The sequence below is a fragment of the Sciurus vulgaris genome (assembly GCF_902686455.1).
Source record: "Sciurus vulgaris genome assembly, chromosome: 4".
In the NCBI taxonomy this organism is placed as follows: Eukaryota; Metazoa; Chordata; class Mammalia; order Rodentia; family Sciuridae; genus Sciurus; species Sciurus vulgaris.
In genome coordinates, this window is record NC_136464.1 from 27,074,593 (window position 1) to 27,098,976 (window position 24,384).

General features: G+C 40.1%; 1 protein-coding gene and 1 pseudogene across 5 annotated transcripts in view; one reads left to right on the top strand and one right to left on the bottom strand.

Annotated features, from left to right (window-relative positions):
* Positions 1 to 24,384, top strand: part of ARMH3 (armadillo like helical domain containing 3) — a 192,774-nt gene that overhangs the window by 37,794 nt on the left and 130,596 nt on the right. For all 4 annotated transcript variants that reach the window (XR_013763503.1, XM_079137949.1, XM_079137948.1 and 1 more), the window contains exons 11-18: positions 1,320 to 1,380; positions 3,056 to 3,102; positions 4,146 to 4,221; positions 5,609 to 5,702; positions 9,623 to 9,724; positions 20,987 to 21,045; positions 23,282 to 23,347; positions 24,279 to 24,348. Coding sequence is in view for 3 of the 4 variants with exons in the window: in XM_079137949.1 (XP_078994075.1) it covers positions 1,320 to 1,380; positions 3,056 to 3,102; positions 4,146 to 4,221; positions 5,609 to 5,702; positions 9,623 to 9,724; positions 20,987 to 21,045; positions 23,282 to 23,347; positions 24,279 to 24,348 (575 nt within the window). In the remaining variant the exon portion in view is untranslated. The remainder of the gene's footprint in view (positions 1 to 1,319; positions 1,381 to 3,055; positions 3,103 to 4,145; positions 4,222 to 5,608; positions 5,703 to 9,622; positions 9,725 to 20,986; positions 21,046 to 23,281; positions 23,348 to 24,278; positions 24,349 to 24,384) is intronic.
* LOC306659956 (NAD kinase-like) lies at positions 17,754 to 18,777 on the bottom strand (annotated as a pseudogene). Its single transcript has one exon. The product of its transcript is annotated as an NAD kinase-like (transcript).

Below are 24,384 nucleotides of genomic sequence, written 5' to 3' on the forward strand. Positions count from 1 at the left end.
AGTTGGTTAGGACCTTTTTAGCAAGGCTTTGCTGAGGCTGGCCTTGAACTTGAATCCTCCTACCTTAGCCTCCTGAGTCGCTGGGATTATAGGTGTGCACCCCCCCACTCCACCCCCCCGCCACACACACACACAGAGTAGGGGTTGTTTTTAAAACCAGGAGAAAAATAGCCACCAGGTTAGTATCCATCTTTAGTTTAAGCAAATAGAACATTCTTGGCAGCTTGTAGGTATTTTTTTTGCAGAGCATTTTTACTAGTTTTCCAGTTATAAGTAGTCTTTTCTATTTAGCCCATTGTGTCATACAAATATCATTTTCTAATATAAAAAAGTTTGTGAAGTGCCACTTTTTAGAACTCTTAAAAAATAAAGGAAATGGCATGATAGTACATGCCTATAATCCTAGTGACTTGGGAGGCGGAGGCAGGAGGATTCCAAATATGAGGCCAGCCTCAGCAACTTAGCAAGACCCTCTAGCAACTTAGAGGGTCTCAAAATAAAAAGGACTGGGACTGGAGCTTACTGGTAAAGTACCTTTGGGTTCAGTCCACAGTACCTAAATAAATAAAAGGAGAAAATGTATTGAGTTAAATATACTTTGACAGATCTCTCTCTTTCTCTCCTGGGGATTGAACCTAGGGCCTCATGTATGCTAAGCATATGCTCATCACTGAGATACACCCCTAACCTGAATGTTTCTTTTTCATTAGTGATCATCTTCAACTTCCCAGTGTCCCTCTTTACTTGGGGAGCTCTCTTCATTGATGTTTGCTTTTCCTCTTGCTATTGATGGGGAAGGATCTGGTATTCCATGATTGAAAACCAGAAATAGCTCTAATCCTGGCAAATGCCATGAAGGATCTTTCTTGCTTCTCTCCAGACTTTCCTTAAACACATTTGGGTGTTGGGACTTCAAATCTGTCGCATCTCCACACATGTTTTAGCCCTCTGGTTTTCCTCCTTTTCCTTCAGAAACAAACAAGATTTTTCACTGTTACAGCCTTAAAGTAATTTCACTGTCACACTTTTTAAGCAATAGTCTGTTTGGGAAATAACTGGATCAGCCATATGTTAGAGCAGTTTCACACTTTTGCAGCTTGCTTTCTAAGTCTTTCCCAAAGTAGCCAGGCATTTTGGTACACACTCAGGAGCAGATGGGTGCCTCTAGCTTGCGGGGTAACTGCAGTGGCATTGTCATAATGCTTTAGTCTTCTGAAGTTAGAGAATTCAGAGTGCCCTGCCCTGATTATCTAGAATGTTGAGGACAAAGATGTATTTGATAACTAATCCTAAAGTTGAATTTAGTTCTTTTTGTTCAGACAGTATAAAGACAAGGAAGAAGAACACCAGAGTGGTTTTTTCTCTGCTTTAACAAATATGGTAAGTCCTACTTGGTTTTTTTCTCCTGCTCACAATTGCAGGATTAGGCAAATCTGGGGTTAGATGTTCAGATGTTTGAGGTGATGGGGTGATGAAGGGAGAGAGGCCACTCAGAGCAGATTTTATTTGGAACGCTAAATCTGTTAGTGAGTTTCAAAACTAGATAGGATGGGGATAGGGGAAATTTGACTCTTCTTGGACTCACTTTTTCCTAATTAATTGATTGCTGAAGAAAATGTACATAGGAAGACTTATGCTTACTATGTACCTTTTGTAAGTGTCAACCCTGCTTGGAGAGTGACCCTGTGGAACAAAGAATAGGAGAGTTTAGATCTGAGTCCATCCTACCCCCTACTGCAAATGATTTTTTTATAGTCTACTGTGATTACGTGATCCCTAATAGCTGGTCCTGAGGTCAAAGAATCGGGCTGAGAGGTCCAAGGTTTAGGAAAAGTTATTGGTCTAGCTTGCAAGACTCCAGAGCAGGGTTTCATAAGCTTGGAAGCATTGGCATTTTGGATCAGATAATATGGGACTAATTTTTTTTTAAATTTTTTTTTTTTGTGGTGCTGGGGATCGAACCCAGGGCCTCGTGCACGTGAGGCAAGCACACTACCAACTGAGCTATCTCCCCAGCCCCTGGGACTAATTTTTAAGAGATAAATCTAGGAGGTTCTAGAATCTAGGCAAATTCACAAAATCTGTCTTCTTGAGCATTAATATCCAAGTACTCAGCTCTCGAGCAAGACAGTTTCTGAGTTTATTGCAAGAAACAGTCGCTCTCTCTCCTTCCACACAATGATGCAATCCGCCCCCCCCCCCCCCCCCCCATGCCTTCTCATCTTCCTTCTCAGAGCCTGCTTTTAGGAAAGAACCTGCTAAACTCTGAGGCACGAATGAGTGAAATCTCTTAGAAGCAAGAAAAATAGGAGTTTTGTATTGGTATTTGATTGTACAGATTAGATGTAATTATGTTGCTCACAGAGATTTTCAACTTTTAGTCAAGGAGAAAAAGTTTTGTGGCAAAAAATGAAGCACCAGTTATATAGTTTTGGTTCTCAGTAAGTAGGGAGAAAAAGGGCATTTTTAGGAGGCGGGCATCTTTTACATGCCTCTGAAATCACACATGTGAGAAGCAACTTTTGCCTTTTACCTATTTACCTGCTCTTACAAACTAAAGATTTTGTGATCTGAAAGATAAGAATGGATCTCGCATAGATAGTTCTCGTCTGAAATGCAAATATTCCCCCAAAGACCTAGTTGAATGTAATCAGCATGCTTTCCTTGGCATTCTTTATGGCTTAATTTGTGACTGCAAATAAGCAACCTACAGGAAAAGAAAGAGGCAGAGTGGTAAGGATCTTTATGTCCTTTTAGTGTGACAGTGGCTGAACTTACACACTGAAAGAAGGGCTATACAAAAATACTGGGATTTAAAAAAGGCTCTTTGAGGCAAGATGATTCAGTTGGGTTCTCAAAATTTCGTTTATTACTTGTAAGTCTTTTAAGATATTCAAAGTGAACTGGTTTTGGTGTGTGTGACTGATGGTCCAAAGTTCTAGGTCCCTTCCTGCTGGAAGGAGTTTGGTTTTACACTGATTCAAAGGCTTCCTAGGCACGCGACTTCTCTAGCATCCGCCTGTATAAAGTCTGCTGTTCTCCTTTTCTTCCACAGGTGGGCAGCATGTTCATAGCAGATGCCCATGAGAAAATCTCAGTACAGTAAGTGTCTGACATTCTTGTGCAGAGACTTGAATTTTAGTGTGGGCTTTCTTGCTGACTATGAGAATGGGAAAGGTTATTTCTTGCTAATCTTTTTTAGATTAAAACTTTTTTGGGGTGGTTTATCTAATCAATCTTTCTTTCTTTCTTTCTTTCTTTCTTTCTTTCTTTCTTTCTTTCTTTCTTTCTTTCTTTCTTTCTTTCTTTCTTTCTTTCTTTCCTTCTTTCTTCCTTCCTTTCCTCCCTCCTTCCTTCCTTTCTTCATTTCTTCTGGAATTGAACCCAGGGTCTTGTACATGCTAAGTGTTCTAGCACTCAGCTTTCCCCAGCCCCTTTTTTTGGGGTGGGGGATGGGGGTTCCAGGGATTGAACTCAGGGGCACTTGACCCCTGAGCCACATCCCCAGCCCTATTTTGTATTTTATTTAGAGACAGGTTCTCACTGAGTTGCTTAGTACCTCGCTTTTGCTGAGACTGGCTTTGAACTTGCGATCCTCCTGCCTCAGCCTCCCCAAGTTGCTGGGATTACAGGCATGTACACTGTGCCTGACTCTGACTGGGTTTTTAATAATTTTTAGAAATCTCTGCTTTGGTCTTATATGTATATACTGAAAAACTGTTCTCTGTAATTAAATGAAAAAGGGCTGGGTATCTGAGCTAGTTAAGGATTTAACTGGATTGGGGTAGAAAAGCAAGATAGTAAATGAACCTAGAATAAGAAATGGTTGGGCTGGGGGTGTAGCTCAGTAGTACAGCACATGTGAGACACTGGTTTGATCCTCAGCACCACATAAAAATACATAAATAAAATAAAGGTAATATGTCCATCTACAATTAAAAAAATTAAAAAAAAAGAAATGTTTATAAGGAGTCAGGATTTTCACCTGTACACTTTTACATATGCCCACAGGGAAATTAAAAGGGAACATTTGAAACTCAAGGGGATTGATAATGGAGATCTGTGGTGAAATCTTGTGTTGATGGTCATAACGTTTTAAATTCTGTACTTTAAGAGCCACACCAATTTGTTCTCTTTTTCTTTAGAACTAATGAGGCCATTCTTCTGGCACTTTACGAAGCTGTTCATTTAAATCGCAACTTCATCACAGTATTAGCTCAGGTTGGTTACTTTAAAAACCCCACTCTCCTGAACTTCATACAGATTCATTCCATTAAAAAGGCTACTTGGGTGTACCTAACTCTGCTTTGCATTGGTAAGTGGTAAATACTAACTACCACTTTGCTGTGCCTAAGGGATATCCTTAGTAGTGTCACAGAAGGACACTAAAATAGGCTGAGAACTCAAGTTCATGAAAGCTATCTTAAAAAATTGTTAAAAGTGTTTTTATCTTCAAGCCAGACTCTTTAAAATATGTATGTGGGTTTCTCTTTCTTTCTGTCTTTCTTTCTTTCTTTCTTTCTTTCTCTCTCTCCTGTTTTTTTTCCTCAAAGGTCAGATGTGTATGGAATCTACTGATCGAGATTTTTTTTTTTCCCCAGTATTGGGGATTGAACTCAAGGCTGCCGTTACCACCAAGCTACGTCCCCAGCCCTTTTTATTTTATTTTAAGACAGGGTCTCACTAAATCACTCAGGCTGGCCTTGAACTTGCCATCCTTTTGCCTCAGCCTCCAGAGTTTCTGAGATTACAGGCATGTACCACCATAGCCAGCTACTGATATAACTAAAAATAAATAAATAAATAAAGTCATGTTTTAAAAGCAGTATGTTCAGGTTCAGGCTCTGATTTGGAGGTTGTTTATTAGTATTCATGACTGATACCATAAGAGATTTTATCTACTATTCTATTTCTTGTCTGCTTTCCAAATTCTGTCACTAATTTTAAAAGAAGAGGTGATGAAGGTAATGGACTGTAAAGTTAGTGGAGAAGAGAAGGAAGATTAAAAAGAGCCATCACTCAGTTTACTTCTTAAGAGTTGATGTGGCAGGGATGGCTGAGGAAAGTCAAGGACAGAGAAGTCATGTGTTTTAGTCCTTACTGGATGTCTTCCTATGTCTCTCTGCATCTGCACTCAATACACTCTTGTTTCTTGTGGCTCAGGAAGGCTAAGGGCATAGCTCTTTGTATGGTACCTAGTATCCCCTTTGCTCACTTACCTCTGTTAGTCAATTTTGTGGTCATTAGAATGGCCTATAGGTGCCTATTAGGTTGTTCTGATAAGAGTTGTTCCTTCTCAGGTCTGGCTAGAGTTGCAAATGCCCTCTTTCAAGTAAAATCATCTGAATAATTTGTTTACTCCAGATTTCTACTTGTATGGTTCTGCAGAAAAACTAACGTAATAGGAACCTAGTTGCTTAAAGAAACCTGGCCCACAGAGCTTCTTATTAGTTAGGCATTCATTGGAACTAAATGTAGGAGTCCCTCCTCAATGAACTTTTAGTCTAATTATGAGGCCAAGAATACCAGGAAGTATACTCAGCAGAAGATACTCAGAATACAGAAGAATTGTATTTCTATTTTCTTAGCCATCTGTATCCTCTTTCAGAGTCATCCAGAAATGGGTTTGGTGACAACCCCTGTCAATCCTGCCCCAACAACTCCAGTTACACCACTTGGGACCACGCCGCCCTCCTCTGATGGTGAGCCCATCACCTCATTTATGTCATTTATGTTATTGATCTTAGATCTTTCAGGTGAGCATAGCTGTGTGAACAAAAAACACAGTAGTTAATTCTTTCAATAAGAAATTAGTCTAAGCTGGGCACAGTAGTATGCATTTGTAGTCCCACTAGGGAGGGTAAGGCAGGAGAATACTTAAACCTAGGAGTTCAAGACCAGTTAGGGTAGCATAACAAGATCCTATCTGAAAGTTAAAATGGAAAAAAAAATAAAAAAGAAATTTGTGTATAAAACTATCCTTTAGTACTTCTGCAGTTCCAAAGAAAACTTTGGAAAAGATATCCAAGTGCTTTTTCTTTGAGTTAGATGCAGTATAACTCTAGCTTGTCCTCCTCGGAATGGACAAGAATAACGGAATGCTAGATCTGAAAGGGACCTCAGGGTTCAGGGTTGCCTGTTCTGCTAAATTCTCAGGTACTTGTAAGACTTAGATAAGATAATATATGAAATGTACTACCATATGAATATGAACCACTGAAATAAATGCAAAATAGTAGTGTTATGCCATATAACTGTTTGACAGATGAGGAATTGAGGCCAGAGAAATGAAGCAGTTATTGAGTGTAAAGGTTAGTGAGAGTAGAGACTAAGAACTTTTTTTTTTTTTTTTTTTTTTTTTTGTGGTGCTGGGGATTGAACTCGGGGCCTTGTGCTTACAAGGTAGGCACTCTAGCAACTGAGCTATCTCCCCAGCCCCAAGACTAAGAACTAAAGTATATAATCAGGGCAGGGACTGTGTCTAGTTTACCCAGCATAGTACCTGGCATGATAATTGCTTAGTAAATATTTGTTGAGTAAACGAATGAGGTAGTGAACCTGGGATATACTCACTGGTAGGTGTTTGCTGGCCACTCCCAGGTGGAAATGACAGGATTTGAGTTTATTATATTTGGGATTTTGGTAGGTATTAAAAACTTCTTCCCCTAAAAAAACAAAATAATTTTTTTCTTTTTAGCATAAAAAAAGGTAACAGAACCTAGGAAAAAGGTAATAGAACAGAAATTTTGTCTGAGGAGCTAGATATGTGTAACTTAATTTAAATATTACACAATGTATATATGTATCAAAATATATTGTACCCCATAAGTATGTACAATTTTTATGTTTTTATGTATCCATTAAAATAAATTAGAAAAAATAAATTATGAATTTTGCCCAAATATCTGTCTTCCTGAATTATTTCCATTGTAGGCTGAGTGTGTTTGATGGAATTCCTTAATCAAAAAATAATCCACATTAATACTTGATGTTATACCTCAAATGTTGACCTCATTTTATGTAAAGAAGTACAGGAAATTGAATTTTGATCCTTTTTTTTGTGTTTTCCTTCTAGTTTGTGAAATAACCTCCTTTATTCTGCTTTTTCTTCTTTAAGTTTTTTTTTTTTTTTTGGCGGGTGCTAGGGATCAAACCCAGGCCTTCATGCATACGAAGTAAGCACTCTGTCACTGAACTACATATTGAATTTGTGGCAGTAGCATTTTAAGATCATATAAGTAGTACAGGAGTATGGCAGGGAGGTGCTATTGATATTTAGGTCTGTGATAGCAAATTGGATCTGTTTCGACTCGAAAGCCAAATTCCAAAATATCTTAATGAGAAGAAGCAAGTAGTGAGGATTGCCTACATGTCTGTTTATTTAGGTCACTGAGTAAGCCAATGGAAATACCGTACTTTCTCTTTAAGGATGAAGCCTGCCTGGTTACCATGGATATCAAAAGCCATATATATATATATATATATATATATATATATATATATATATATCTCAGTTCCATGTGATGTTGGGGTTTGGATGCTTTCAGAGAACTGCCTTTCAAACTGTTCGTTGTGAACACTTCCACCCACACACTTGATTATGCAATGGCAGGATTTGTGCTTACTTACCTACAACTAGTGAGCTTTTTTTTTTTCTAGTGGGAAGATCAAGTCAGCCCACTTTGAAATGACTCTCTTTTGACAAAATCTGCTGGGAAAAATTATGAAGCCAAAGATCAAGGAATGGTACTTCCTTAGGAAGGAGATTTTAATTGTGAAGAATTTTATACTTTCTGTTCTGTTTGTTCTTGTTTTGCTCTCTTAACTCATTTCCTTTCTGCAGGGTTCCTAAGTATTATAATCTTATTTTAAAATTTTTGGTTTTTAATTATAGTGCTGCTCAGTAGCCCAGTTATATTTAAAGGTATGTCATTGGAGCCATTATTTTTAAAAGCCAGCAGTTTAGCTGTAACATTTGTTCTCAGCTCAGACTTGACATTTGACAACTCCGCCTTGGCATGAGAGGACTTTCTGGTAAACTAAAAATACATATACTTCTATATTTTTACTTATTATATAAGATAGTTTTCCAGTTATTGCTGTGTGTGAATAGGGAAAAAAGTCCCACTTACTAGTTGGATTCCTGTTTCTATTGTATAAAGAAATGTTTATGTGTTCTGAGCGTCAAAAATAGGCTGTGGTTTGAAATGACAGTCTCAGATCATTAACCCATACCATGAATTAAGACCTTTTAGTTATTTCAACATAAAAATATATTTATCTTTTATTAGTTCTTAGGGACTGAACTGTGGGAAAACAGCCAAGGGTTAGGTGTACTAATTTCTTCTCATAAACCTTTTTTTGCTGTGCTTGCTGTGTATCATGGATCCATAACATGTAAATGTTTCCCATTGTTAATAAACATTCTCTGTATACATTATAATAACTCCAGTGGGATCCATTATAATTATGAATACATATTATAAGTGATATCCCAAACTCAGCTGAGTGTTTATGGCTGAAAATACAGCACAAAGCTATAGATTATCCAGCTTATCTGAGCCATCATGAGGCTTCTTTTGTTTGTATATTATGTTTTAGCGTGCAAGCACTTAAGTTGACCAATTCTAATTTGAAGTCTTAGAATCTGAGGAAGTCTACCTTAAGACTCTTCTATGTGGGTCAGTCCTGGTCTGGTCGCTCACTGTTCATCAGAACTGTGAAGCACAGAGTGTATACATGTGACTTTCTCAGAAACAGCATCTGTATAGCTGGGCATAGTGGTGCATGCATGTAATCCCAGCAGCTTGGGAGGCTGAGGCAGGAAGATGGCAAGTTTGAGGCCAGCCTCAGGAACTTAGCAGGACTCTAAGCAACTTAGTGAGACCCTGTCTTAAAATTAAAAAAATAAAAAGAGCTGGGGATGTGGCTCAGTAGTTAAATGTCCATGGGTTCAATTCCTGATACTAAAGAAAAGAAACGAAAATGAATCAGCAGCTGGATATATAAAACTCAGTTCCCAGGCTATACCAAACAGTTATGTCTACCTGTTTTCAGTCTGATATTCCTTTTCAAGTTCCCTTTCAGGGGAGCAAGGAATTATGGGGTAGAATTTGAATGTAGTTTTGCCTGTTATGTACCCCCTTTTGTGTTGTGTACTTTAGTCTAAAGGCTTGCTCTCAAAATTGAGCAAGATTTCTCCTTAATAAGAAGGAATTTTCATTTATCTTAAGCAAGAGACTCCTCAAACCAAGCTCGTTTATACTAATACTAATTTTTTCCTTTAGGTAGAAATTACAGTGCTTTTAAGAAGGGCTCTGAACCCTTTTGGGTTATGTGGGGCTGGAGGTAAAATCAATCCTTAGGATGTTGGGAGAAAAGTACTAGTCCTGAAGACTAACTCTACATAGGAGAGGTCATTGGGCTTAATCTGGGGAGTAGGAAGGGCTCTCGAGACGAAGGAGGAGAAGATAAAAGTTTTGTGGTAAGTAGTTGGTCCTTCCTCTGTTGTAGGAAAAGTGTATTTAGTCATTTTCTTGCCTGCTGGCAAATTGGCTACGTGGGTAGAAGTGTTAGATGAAATATGTTATGGGCTAAGTGCATTTTATGTGTTCTATTCCAGTTATAAGTTCTGTGGAACTCCCACTGGATGCTGATGTACAGACTAGTAATCTACTGATAACCTTCCTAAAGTACAGCTCAATTGTCATGCAGGACACTAAAGGTAAGGTATGTTACTTTGGGGGGCATAGGAAGTAGGAGGTGTGGCAGGCAGCTAGAATCATTGAGTAGCACTAATATTTTGAGGTTTTGACAAGATGAACCATTGGGGCCTCCTGTGCAGGGTGATGGTTGTGATTGCTGGAAAACAGTGATTTCTCAAAGCTAGGGAAATTAGGTGATACTGGGAAAACCTGAAGCTGAAGGGAAGTTTTAAAAAATAGAACAGGAAAAAACTTGGTCTTTATAAAAACTAGCAAGCGTCTTAGCAAATCTTGGTAAGTAGATGCAGACTCTTCTTTGTGGAAAGTTTGGGGGATTAACATGCTTCAGGGAATTCCCTTTTGAGGACAAGAACTGAAAGTATCAGCTTGTGAAAATTAGAGGATTGTTGTGCAGAGTACAGTAGGAAGAGGTAAGACTCAGAGGGACTGTGTTCCTTAACACTTAAAATAGAAGTATCAACACACACCCTAGAAATGCAGAGTGAGAGAGGATTGTTGGAAAAGTTTGATGAGTTTTTTCTGTTTGATTTCCCATTGTACTTACATACATACATATATATATATATATATATGTATGTGTGTGTATATATATATATATATAAAATTTACCATTGTAACCTTTTAAAATTTGAGATGGGATCTCACCATGTTCCCAGGCTGGTTTTTGAACTCCTGGCTTTAAGGGATCCTCTCACATTAGCTTCATGAGTGCTGGGGCTATAGGTGTGTACCACTGTACCAGGTTTATCATTATAACCATTTTTAAATGTACAGTTAGACATTAAGAACATTCATGTTCCTGTGTAACTGTCACCACCATCCATCTCCAGAACTCTTTTTCATCTTCTAAAACTGAATCTTGTACCCATTAACACTAAGACCCCAATCTCCTTACCCCTGAGTTTCTGCCAATCTCCATTCTGCTTTCTGTCTATATGAATTGATTAGATACTTTAACGTTTCTTGAAAATAGGCCTTTTATTCTATTCTAACATGGGACCCCCCCCCCCCCCCCCCAATCTGGTGCTGGGAAGGGAACCCAGGGCCTTTTGCATCTCTTGCATACTAGGCAAATATTCTACCACTAAGCTACACCCCCAGCCCTGAGCTAGCATTTTTCCTTCTTTTTTTTTGTACTGGGGATCAAACCCAGAGACCCTTTACCACTGAGCTATATACCCAAGCCCTTTTAATTTTTCAGTTTGAGAGAGGGTCTCACCGAGTTGCTCAGGGCCTTGCTAAATTGCTGATACTAGCCTTGAACTTGTGATCCTTCTGCTTTAGCCTCCTGAGCATAGGTGTGTGCCACCTTGCCTGCCACACTTAGGTTTTTTTTTTTTTTTTTTTTTTTCTCGGTACTGGGGATTGAATCCATGGGTGCTTAACCACTGACCCACATCCTTAGCCCTTTTTTGTATTTTATTTAGAGTCAGGGTGTTGCTGAGTTGCTTAGTGCCTCCCGAAGTTGCTGAGGCTGGCTTTGAATTCATGATCTTCCTGCCTCAGCCTCCCAAGCTGCTGGGATTACAGGCATGCCACATCTAGCGTTTTCATGAATATTTTTTGCAGGTTGATCCAGTGGCTTCTTTCATTTAGAAGGATTTGTTTGTCTCATTACAAAAGCAATTGAAGTATTACTTGTTAATTATTAAAACTTTCTAATAATGGTTAATTTAGAAAGTAAAAGTGCTTTCAACTAAGTTTTTCAGTATACATGGCAGTAGTGTGTATTTTGACATATTACATGTACATGGAGTATAACTTCCCATTCTTGGAGTTGTACATGATGTGGAGTTAACACCGGTGTGTATTCATATATGAACATGGGAAAGTTATGTCCATTGATTCTACTATCTTTCCTAGTCCCACCCACCACTTCTCTTTATTCCCCTTTGTCTAATCCAATGAACTTCTGTTCTTCCTTCCTACCCCCTTATTGTGTGTTAACATCCACATATCAAAGAGAACATATGACCGTTGGTTTATTGGGATTGGCTTATTTCACTTAGCATGATAGTCTCCAATTCCATCCATTTACCAGCAAATGCCGTAATTTCATTCTTCTTTATGGCTGAGTAATATTCCATTGTGTATATATACCACATTTTCTTTATCCATTCATCTGTTGATGGGCACCTAGGTTTGTTCCATAACTTAGCTATTGTTACTTGAGCTGCTATAAACATTGATGTGACTGCATTACTATAGTGTGCTGTGCTTTCAAGACCTTTGGGTATATACTGAGGAGTGGAATAACTTGGTCAAGTGATGGTTCCATTCTAAGTTTTCTGAGGATTCTCCATACAACTTTTCCAAGTGGTTGCACCAATTTGCAGTCCCACCAATAATGCACGTGTGTACTTCCCCTTCACATCCTCGTCAACGTTTATTGTTACTTATATTCTTGATAATTGCCATCTGACGAGAGTGAGATGAAATTGCAGTGTAATTTTAATTTGCATTTCTCTAATTGATAGAGATGTTTAGTACTTTTTTGTACATTTATTTGTTGACCAATCATATTTCTTCTTCTGTGAAGTGTTTGTCCATTCCTTTGCCCATTTATTGATTAGGCCTTTTTTTTTTTTTAACTTTTATTTATTTATTTTTTCATTATCTTTTTTAAAAATTAGTTTTTACTTTTTATTTAAAAAATTTTTTACAGACTGCATTTTGATTCATTGTACACAAATGCAGTACATCATTTTGTTTCTATGGTTTTGCATGATGTAGATTCATACCATTTGTGTAATCATACATATACATAGGGTAACGATGTCTGTCTCATTCTACCATTTTTCTTAACGATGTCTGTCTCATTCCACCCCCTCCCTCTCATTTCCCTCTATATAATCTAAAGTTTCTCCATTCTTCTTTCACCCCCTCCTTCTCCCTCCCCCATTATATATCATCAACCACTTTCTCATTATCTTTTTTGATTGGGTTGTTTTTTCAGTGTTGTTTTTTGAATTCTTTATATGTCCCAGAGATTAATGCTGTATCTGAGATGCAGGTGGCAAAGATTTTCTCCCATTCTGTAGGCTCTCTCTTCATGTTCTTGATTGTTTCTTTTGCTGTGAAGAAGCTTTTTAGTTTGGTATCATCCCATCCCATTTATTTATTTATTTATTTATTCATTCATTCATTCATTCGTTTGTTTGTTTATTTATTTATTTGGTACTGGGGATTGAACTCAGGGGAACTTAACCACTGAGCTACATCCCCTGCCCCTTTTTAATATTTTATTTAGTAAAAGGGTCTCACAAGTTGCTTAGGGCCTCGCTAAGTTGCTGATGCTAGCTTTGAACTCATAATCTTCCTGCCTCAGCCTCCTGAATCACTGGGATTACAGGCATGTGCCACTGCTCCCAGCTTTGATTCTTGATTTTACTGCTTGCGCTTCAGGAGTCTGGTTGAGGAGTTCTAAGGCAACATGATGGAGCTTTGGGCCTACTTTTTCTTCCTTTAGGCTCAGGTTCTCTGGTCCAATGCCTAGGTTCTTGATCCACTTTGAGTTTTGTGTAAGGTGGAGATAGAGATTTAATTTCATTTTGCTACATATGGATTTCCAGTTTTCCTAGCACCATTTGTTGAAGAGGCTATCTTTTCTCCAGTGTATGTTTATGGTGCCTTTGTCTGCTATGAGATAACTGTATTCATGTAGGTTTATCTCTGTGTCTTATGTTCTGTACCATTGGTCTTCATATCCGTTTCAGTGCCAATACCATGCTGTTTTGGTTATTATAGGACTGTAATATAATTTGAGGTCTGGTATTGTGATACCTTCTGCTTTACTTTTCTCGCTAAGGATTGCTTTGGCTATTCTGGGCCTCTTATTTTTCCAAATGAATTTCATGACTGCTTTTTTTTTAAATATATTTCTTAGTTGCAGATGGACACAGTATCTTTATTTTATTTATTTTATGTGGTGCTGAGGATCGAACCTAGTGCCTCACACATGCTAGGTAAGCTCTCTACCACTGAGCCATAACCACAGCCTTCATGACTGCTTTTTCTATTTTTATGAAGAATGTCATTGGAATTTTAATAGGAATTGCATTAAATCTGTATCATGCTTTTGGTAGTATGGCCATTTTGATAATATTAATTCTTCCTATCCAAAGAACATGGAAGATATTTCTATCTTCTAAGATCTTCTTCACAAAATCAATCACTCTTAACAAACTGACATATGTTCTTCCTTTAAAAGCTTCCCCCTAAGGACCTTTAAATCCTGTTTTAGGAACTAACTGTTTAGTAAATGAAGTTGAGAGATTATTTGTTTGTTTTGTTTTGTTTTTATAATACTGGAGATTGAATTCAGGGCCTCATGCATGCTAGGCAAGCACTTTATCACTGAACTACATCCCCAGCCCAAAGTTAGAGTTCTTAAATTGCGGTCTGTGGACTAACTTCAGATTTCCAGATACCAAACAAGCCATTTTTGGGTTGGGGATATAACTCATTTGGTAGAGTGCTTGCCTCGCATGCACAAGGCCCTGGGTTCAGTCCCCTGTACCACCACCAAAAAAAAAAAAAAAAAAAAAAGCCATTTTCATGATAGAGGCACAACAATTGTTAAAATATAATTATTTTTGCTACCTTATTTTCTGTGAAAAGAGATTAATGCCTTGTGAGGTGATTTAAGGTTCTCTCAGGCATTTAGTATACTTTTGAAGGCTTTTATTTGCCAAGTGAAGTGAGCAGGTGCTTATATGAGGGTTTCAGGAATCCTAGAATGTAGCTGAAAGGGAAGAGCTGTATAGAAGGGGAGGACCAGTTTCAGAATCTTTTGGAGTGAGAAGGAAACATTGGTAGATAGAGATAGGAGAGGTAAAAGACAAACATGGCAAATGAAGACTTGCCAGAGCAGGTTGGTGAGTCAAAGCCATGTTATACTCAGACACATTTGCATTAGCTTTTGGAGACTGATACCTTGCAAACTTAAATTTTCTTCTCTTATGTTTTGTGATTCTGTTCTTTTCAAGAGTGAGAGCTGTGCTGGGCATGATGGCTCTTACCTGTAATCCCAGTGACTTGGGAAGTTGAGGCAGGAGGATTGCAAGTTCAAGACCAGCCTCAGGAATTTAGCAGAGCCCTAACCAACATAGTGAGACCTTGTCCCAAATTAAAAAAATAAAAATGGCTGGGGATATGTCTCAGTGATTAAGTGACCTGGGTTCAATCTCTAGTACCCACCGTCCCTCAAAAAAAAAAAAAAAAAAAGAAGAAGAAAAGGAGAGCTACACACTAGGGTGAGGTAGATGCAGATATTCCATGTCTCAAATGCCTGCATAGAATAGTACACTGGGAACTGCCAAGGTGGCTGAATCTCGAGACTTGGCACATGAAACCTGGCAGGCAAGGATAAGGATAACAAGACTCTTGAGTATGAGTTTCCTGAAGCTATTGTTTCTTTATGAAAATGGGTAGCTTCAGTCTTTCTCTTGAAATATTGCAGCAAACATCGAAGAGAGAAATTGCCTGAATGTGACCCAGAAAATGAACTTTCAGCTTTGCTTGATGTAACACAGTGAATTGAGGCTGTGTTGGAACTCATTTTTAGCTGTAATGATTATATAAACCTCTTTGTCCTAGTCACTTCACTATCTATAGGATAGAAGCCAAAATTAAGGGCAAATTAGTTGCAGTATGGGTGGTCTCAGTGTCTTTAAACTCAGGCTGGGTTAGGTCTTTGCCAACAGGGAGAATAAACACAGTAAAGGGCAAGGTTAGGTATGATGAAGAGTTAATTTGAAAAATCGTCCCTGTGTAACTTCATTGGCCCAGCTCTCTTCCTGTGTCAGTCTCTGGCTAACTTGAGCAATAGAGGCAACCTTTTCTCAGCTTTGCATACCCTCAAGCATATTATCTTTTTTTTTCTTTATTATGTATCTATCCTTTGATATTTATAAGAAGATACTTTTAATATAGTGTACATATATATGCAATTTTTATATATATATACAATTTATATATATAAGTTGTATAATATAATCTGGGCACAGTAGTGCACAACTGTAATCTCAGCAACTCAGGAGGCTGAGACAGAAGGATCACAAGTTCAAGCCTTAGAAACTTAGCAAGACCCTGTCTCAAAATTAAAAAATAAATTAATAAATGAAATACACACCTGTAAGCCCAGCAACTTGGGAGACTGAAGCAGGAGAATTGCAAGTTTGAGGCCAGTCTCAGTGAATTAGTGAGGTCCTGAGTAACTAAGTAAGACCCTGTCTCAAAAAATAAAAACAGCTGGGTATAAGGCTCAGTGGTTAAGCATTCCTGGGTTCAATCCCAGTCCCAAACAAACAAACAAACAAACAAACAAATAAATAAATAAATAATATCATGGGGGATGGGCCGAGCCAAGAAAAAGTTAACCTAAATCTCCTAAAAACATAATAAAAAGTAAAAGAACTGGCAATATTGTTCAGTGATAGAGTGACCCTAGTTTCAATTCCCAGTACCAAAACAAAAGTTATAAAGTGTACAATAAATAGCATGTTACAAAGTGTAATAATAAAACAAACATAAGACCTTACTATTCAACTTAAAAATGTAGAACATTATTAATGATGTTGAAGGCTCTTTCCCTCTGGAGATAGTCCACATTCTCCCTTGAATGCCTATTCCTTGCTTTACCCTGAAGGCATCTCTCTTTTGAGGTTGCTGTCCCCATTCTCCCTTGAATGTATATCCTAAGTAAACCTCTATCTGTGCCTTTGGAAAAAAAAAAAAAATGCTGTTGAAGATAGCTATATGTCACCTGCCTAAAAATTCATGTTTATTATTATCTTGATTTGATTCTGCTTTTTAACCCATTTTTCCCTTGGGCTTTCTGACTTCTGTGTTGCTACCTTAAAGGAGTATCTGATATACCTTTAAAATAGATATTAGTGCTGGGGGTATAGCTCATTGTCAGCACAGTTGCCTATCATGTTCAAGGCTCTGAATTTGATCCCCAGAACATGTGTGCACACATGGACTTAGGAAAAGTTTTTTTTAAATATGTGTCTGTCATACACTTAAAGTTGGCTCACTGAAGTCTCAACAGTTTTGACAAATAGCGATATGATTAACTTGGTTTTGTTGGGAGTTTTTTGCTTTTTTTTTTTTTTTTTTTTTTTTTTTTTTTTTTTTTTTGCTTGAAACAAGTCTGTTTATTGAAAGGGTCTGAAAACAGTAGTAAGGCCTTCAGCATGAACAAGTGTCCAGGACACAACAGGAGCGACGCGACACGACTTCACGACTCCCCAGTGTGCGCCCCGAGAACCCCCGGCTCCACCCTGGCTTGTGGTCCCGCTGCCCGGGCCACACCCGGGTTCCCAGGAGCAGAGGAGCAAGAGGTGAGGCGGGCACACTTCAGGACACGCGGAAGCAGGTGGTCCCGCTGCCCAGGCCCGAGAACTTCCTGCCACTGCAGGGCACCTGCTGCAGCAGGGCGGGCCGTATGGGCACCTTCCCTCAGAAGCCCTGCCGGTCGACAGGTGGACGGGGTGTTGGAGCGGAACAAAGCAGAGGCCTCGACACGCAAGCCACCCGACACCGGGCACGGCTGGCCCCGGGTCCCGGGCTGCCGCTCCTGCCTTTCTGCCAGCAGACCTCAGTGTGCCGCAGTCCTCTCAGAACCTTCGCGATGGCCTCAGAGCCTGGGAAGCACCAGCCCCTCTCCCAGACCATCAGTGCTGGGCTGGACACAATGTAAACACTGGACTATAGGACGGTCCCCTTCTAAATCTACACAAAAGTGTGTACAAGAAAATATGTACATAAGCACTTCAGAAAGTTTAGAAGAATCTCTAGAAAGTATGTACAGAATTTAAAATACCTTCCAGGAGCTGCCAGGACTGCCTGCTGTGTGAGGCATGTGGGCTCACCCACTCTGGGTGAGGAACCTGCACTCCTGGGCCAGATCCAGAGCTGGCCTCGGGGGGCACGTGACCCTCCCAGAAGCGGAACAGCAGAACCACTGGTGCCCGAGTCACAGGAGCGCAGGTGGACGGGAAGCATCGCACCTGAAGAGACTCTGGCTGAGGCGTTTATTTCATCACGAAGGACAGGCCAATCCTTTCTGACCCCTCTGAATTTCAAGACTGATTTACGGGAAGGTCCTGACCTGGGATCGCAGGAGCCCTACTGGCGGGGTGTGTGCAGGGTGCTCGGCACGGCTCTCACTGTACTTTAGAAATGAAAGAGTCAGATCAGAAAATGTTAAAAAGCTGAGCTGGCCAGCAAAGGCAGCCGGGCTTCCCCGCTGCAGACGGCAGGTGGGATGGGTGGCAGGACAGCGAGGGGCGGTGCAGCTAGCTGTCCTCCCCGTCCTCCTCGTCTTCCGCGAAATGGGCTTGCTTCTTCCTCACGTTCCAGTGCAGACACTGGGCCAGGCTCTCGAACCAGTCGCTCACTGGGTCACGCACACAGATGGAGGGCAGCGGGTAGCGGGAGGTCGTGATGGTGATGCTGTCTCCATGGCGGATCTCCTGCCGCTTCCGTCCATCCAAGGACACCCATGCAGTATTCCTGGCTTCTGGTGACAGCATTATCATCGCCCTGTACTGTGGTGATGAGGTGTCCGTCCAGGTAGACATCCACATTGGACAGGTATGAGGAGGGGCCTCTGTCAATCACCACTTCGTTCAAGACCTGGAAGAGTGAGGAGGCATAGAGCAGGGTCCCGTCTCCTCCCAGGCAGATGATGAAGTCGATCTGGTTGGAGATGTCGTCATAATCTTCCCGGAAAGTGCAGAACTTCTTCTTCACTGGCCCGAAGTTGTCGTCGCTCGCTATAGCAGGGTCTTCCAGCACCTTCTTCTCCACGTACACAATCATGTTGTTCTCCTCCATGAGGTACACGCACAGCTCTTTGAAGGGCTGCAGCAGGCTGGCGTCACGGATCTTCTTGATGACAAGGACGCTCTTTGGAGACTTGTTCCACGTCAACCGCTGGCTTGCAGGGTCCTGAATGTGCATGATGGTCTGGGGGTTCTGCAGCACACAGGCCTTTGGTCCAAACGTGGTCACTGGGCATGGCCCATGGAGAGAGCGCGTCCTCCGTCCGCGGCCGCGCGCCCGCGGGGCGTCTACATGCCGGGCCGAGCCCGCGGGCCCCGCCGCCCCGCCGCTACCTGGCCCTCGGCGTCTCCGCAGCCCACCGACCCATGGTCGCACCGACCGGCGCCGGCGCCGCCGAGCAGCACTGCCAGTTTTTTGCTTTTTTGAGTTTAAAACATGTCTGTATTGAAATGTGCCTTCCTTTTTTTTTTTTTTTTTTTTCAATTTTAGATGGACACAATACCTTTATTTTATTTATTTTTATGTGGTGCTGAGGACCAAACCCAGTGCCTCACATGTGCTAGGCAAGCACTCTACCACTGAGCTACAATCCCAGTCTGTATGCCTTACTTTTGTATTCAGAAACTTTTTTTTTTTAAAGTGGAAAAATGGCTGCAAGTTTTTCTGAGGATTTGGGGAAAGGGAAGATAGTGCTAGAGAAACTCTGTGGCCAAGAGTAGATGGAAGAGTAGAACAAAGGGCCTCGTTAAACTGCTGAGACTGGCTTCTAACTAGTTTTGCATAGGCAAGGATATTGCTCTCCTGACTGCCTGGGGGCTCTACTGTCAGTTATAGGGAATCAGACAGGGATTATTAGCACTTTTTTGGCACTGCCTATCTCTGAGGAGAGGTGAATATATATATTTCTGGACTTCAACTCCCATTATGCCTTCTAATCCTTAAGTTTTAATTGATAGGTTCTGTCTTTGAGGAAGAAGTCGGTTAACGTCAAGATGAGTAATATTAGCTAACTTCTGTGGCATTGCAGTCTGTCAAGAGGTCTCTCCAGAATGGACTTCAATCTGAGTCCAGTTAAAGCAAATGTGAAGATCATGAGCTATTTGTCTGTTTTGGATGCACAGGCATGGCCTTCTTCTTACTTTCATTTCACTCTCTTACAGAGTTCCTGGTCTTTGTACACACTAGTCAAGCACTCTGCTATTGTCTTTTTTGGTCATTAGTATGTGGGCCTAGAGCTCTGTTATGGAGGTTACTGTCTTCTGCTGCTACTACTGCTGCTGCTTTTTTTTTTTTTTTTTCCTTCTCTCTTTTTCTTTTTGCAAAACTGGGGATCAATATAGGGCCTTGCACATGCTAGGCAAGCACTCTACCACTGAGCTACCCCTCCACCCTTTGCTTTCTTTATTAATGACTAGAATGTGAGTTTTGGTAGACCTGGGACCTTTGTTAGTTCAGTACTATGTCTCTAGTGACTTGCATAGTGCCTGCTATATAATAGGTGCTAAGTAAATAGTTGTGGAATAACTTTGGTAGGAGTTAAAATCTTTATTTTTTTTATTTATTTTTTTTTTAAATTTTTGGTACCAGGGATTGAACCTGGAGCACTTTGCCACTGAGCCACATCCCCAGGCCTTTTTATGTTTTATTTAGAGACAGGGTCTCTGAGTTGCTTAGGGCCTCGTTAAACTGCTGAGACTGGCTTCTAACTCTTGATCCTCCTGCCTCAGACTCCCAAGCCACTAGGATTACAGGCGTGTGCCACTGTGCCCGGTTAGGAATTAAAATGTTTAAGAGGTTATATCGTTCCAGGTCATAAATAATGTGCACAGTGCAAGGAGAAGTATGGACTGGACCCTGGTGTCCAGTTAATTTCTTTCTGATTTCATTGTTGGTTTACTGTGAACAGTCATGAAACTTTTCTAGATTTTGTGTTACGTAGGTATAAATGGTGGTGCTTATAGCTGGTAGACAAGGAAGTGGGAAAGGGAATGGTCCTGACTATTCAGAAGCAAAGGACTGGTTTGGATACAAAGGTAAAGGCCCGTAACAAGGTTATAGGGTTCCATCACTGTAGTCCTTTCTCACTGGTTCTTGGAATCCTTGGAAAGATTTCAGATATGTATCTCAGAGTAGCAGGGATGAAGTTATTTGAAGGGATAGGAAAAGGGGACACTCTCATGGAGAGAGTGAGTTCTCTTAGAAAGATAAGGAACCTTTATAAGGGTTAGATGACTCTCAGGAAAGTGTTTAACAGACAACCAGGATATTTAAGAAAAAAAAAAAAATCTTCTGTGGGAATTCTTTTGCCTAGGAGGGAAGCTAGATTTACTCTAGTAGTACCTTGATTTTCATTCATGAATTTTGTGGGGAAAGAACGTGTGAATGTTCCTTTTAATGATATATACCTTTATTCTCTGTTAAAATGTGATCTGCATGATGTACAGAGAAGGGTGTATTTTTGTTTACAGATGAACACAGGCTTCACAGTGGCAAGCTGTGTCTGATCATCCTTACATGTATTGCGGAGGTAGGTCTGAACAGCCTTCTGGTATTGGTTTGTCTCTTATAAAGTGCTGTTTTTTCTTGCCCTGTCCCTTGCTTCTCTTTCATGACTTTTAGGGTCCTAATGCTTGGGAGAGAAAACCTTCCCCCTTTGTATTGTCTAGTCCTTTCCTCTAGAATGTAAACTCTAACAACAGGGACGTTCTCATCTTTTTTTTTTTTTTTTTGGTACTGGGGATTGAATCCAGGGGTGTTTAACCACTGGGCCACAACCCTAGCCCTTTTTGTTTTGTTTTGTTTTCTTCTCTTGATACCAGGGATTGAACTCAGGGGCACTCAGCCATTGAGCCCAACAATATTTCGTTTTTTATTTAGAGTCAGGGTCTCGCTGAGTTGCTTAGGGCCTCACCAAGTTGCTGAGGCTGGCTTTGAACTCCCAATCCTCTTGCCTCAGCCTCTGAAGCTGCTGAGATTATAGGCGTGTGCTACTATGCCTGGCTTCATTTTTACCACTTTGTTCTGGCACATGGTAGAGGCTCAACCAGCATTTACTAGATGCACTGATATGGTAATTAATATAGTTGAGAAATGAAGATTCTGGATTTTTCTTAGAATTTTTTTTTTTTTTTTTCCCCAGTGCTGGGGATCGAACCCAGGGCCTTGTACCTGCAAGGCAAGCACTCTACCAACAAAGCTGTCTCTCCAGCCCCCCCCCCCTTTTTTTTTTAGAAATTTTCACAAAGGAGTTATAATTCTTTAGAAAGAATAATCTTGCCTCTTTGAAGCTGCTCTTTTTGGGTCTTATGCATTTAGCAAAAATAAAAGAGGAGCTCAGATTTCCTCAGGGCAAAGGAGTGGAGGAAATACCCGGAGTGGGGAGCGATTGCAGTTTGGTGAAGAACAAGAGCTGAGGGGGGAAAAAAGGAAGAGGTACTTACACTTTGTGAGGAGGCTCTTTTGGCTGGATTAATTAGGCTTGAACTTACCTTGGATCTTAGTGACATACAACTATGGCAGAACCTGAGTCAGTTTAGAGCTAAATTTATAGCTTCAATGTCCCTTCTTCACTATTCCTTACTCTTTTCTCTCTCAAGAAAAATAGTCAAGGTGGTCCACATGGAGTAGCAGTCTCTCACACTTTCCCTATTTATGTTCTCTCTGGGAAGATGACCTCCTTTCACAAGGCTAGGGAAAGCCGGTTTTAGAAGAGCTGCTTATTAGCAGTGGGCCTGGTGTAATTGCTTTTCAAAAATCTTTCTAAGAAAATCTTTAAAGGAGTTGTTTTTAACAAGTTGCAACAGTTCCCAGTAATTGGAGTCTGTAAGCGTGTCAGATCTTCAGAAGAGGTGTTGGGAAAGGGCCAGGGATGTTTATTGCCAATCCATGGTGAGAAGTTTTGATTTTCTATCAGTATTCAGCAAAACCAGGGGTAGAAAGGTCTTACCTGCTTCCACACTGCCTGTGTAGCACTTTTCTCCTGCTATGCTGAGCTTATTCCTAGGAGAACACAGACCTTTTTACTTATTCCTAGAGTCTCATGGGGAGCCTATGCATGTATCTTGCAGCCCCTAAGAAAACCTTCAAGCTGTCTCAAACAGCTGACTCCTTGGACATGAGGGAAGGAAAAGGGAATAGGAAAATGGTTTCTTCTTAGTATTTGTCTCAAATCTTTGGGTCTTAATTTTTATCGTTTTGATTTTCTTAAAAAAATTTTTTTTAGTTGTAGACAGACACCATGCCTTTATTTTATTTATTCCTTTTATGTGGTGCTGAGGATCAAACCCCGTGACTCACACATGTGAGGCAAGTGCTCTGCCACTGAGCCACAATCCCAGTCCCTTGTTTTAATTTTCTTAGAGCATTTTGACCAGTTAAAGATATATTGGGAAATTATAACCAATTAAAACCTCATGACTTAAATAGGGTTTGACGTAAAGGTTCTGGGCTCATTCCATTAGCTTTTCAACTCATCTGTGAAAAATTTTTTTTTTTTTTTGTATCGGGCATTGAACCCAGGAGTGCTCTACCACTGAGTAACATCCCATGTCTTTTTTTCTTTTCTCTTCCATGTCCTACAGTTTCTTTTGAGACAATATCTTGCTACATTGCCTAGACTGGCCTTGAGCTTATACTCCTCTTCCTGTCTCCCATGTCTGGCCAAAGTTGTTCTTAAAATCCAGGGATTTCTAGAAGGTGTGATAGATTACACTGAGTTTCTTAAATACAGCTTTTACTCCTTACTTCTTCTCTATTTTTATTAGGATCAGTATGCCAATGCATTTTTGCATGATGACAACATGAATTTTCGAGTGAATTTACATAGAATGGTAGGTGTGACTTTTGTTCTTATTTTATCAGAGAAAATTTTTTGTTGGGATGAAATTAATCCTACTAGAACAAATATGGATGGGAAATTGTACCAAAAAGCTCTTGCATGACTGCTGTTCAGCAGACTGATGCCTATCATTAGAACTTTCGTGTATCAGAGCTGTTTCTTGCTCAAGAGAATAAAAAGAGCCACAACCAGATAGACATTGCAGTGAAACCAGAATGTATCACTAACATTCCAGTTTCAACGAAGAGATGGGTCTCAGTCTTGTATTTTCAAAATGTAGCGTGATCTTACATTGACCAAGACTAGATGCTGCAATAATTTACTCATCTGAAAGATGGGACAAATAAAAATATGGAAGATCAGGGACTATCCTAAAGTTTGTAGGTATGTTTAAAAAATATTGCATTGAGTTTAGATTTGAAACTTACTTTTGTTTTTGTATTTGGTACCGTTGTTGCCTCTATAGCCTCTTCTTGAGAGCTTTTGTTTTTGTGGTGCTGGGAATTGAACCCAGGGCCTTGTACATGCCAGGCAAACACGCTATACTTAGCTATATCCCCAGACCTTCCTCTTCTTTTCTTAATTATTATTTTTTATCAGAGAAAAATACTAGTGTACCTCTTTTGCTATTAATAATACTGTTTATGTAGTATTGATAGAATAAAAGTAAAAACAACAGCTTTCCTGTTTAGTATGCATCAGTGCCCTTTAGGACTGTTTCCTTGTTGTGAATTGTATATTTTTGTCATCTACCTTCATTGGAAACTGAGAAGCATTTACAAGTCTTCCTGCCCCCACCCCACCTCCATCACTAGAAAAAGAGAAAGAAAATGATTTTATTTGCATCAGAAACATGATAAAATAATATTGGATATCAGTTCAGTTGTCTGCTAATTTCCTTTCTTCTTTTTGTGTATATTAAGCCTATGAGACACAGGAAGAAGGCAGCAGACAAGAACCTTCCCTGCCGTCCTTTAGTATGTGCAGTACTGGGTGAGTATCATCAAAATTGGCATTTTTTCTAAGACA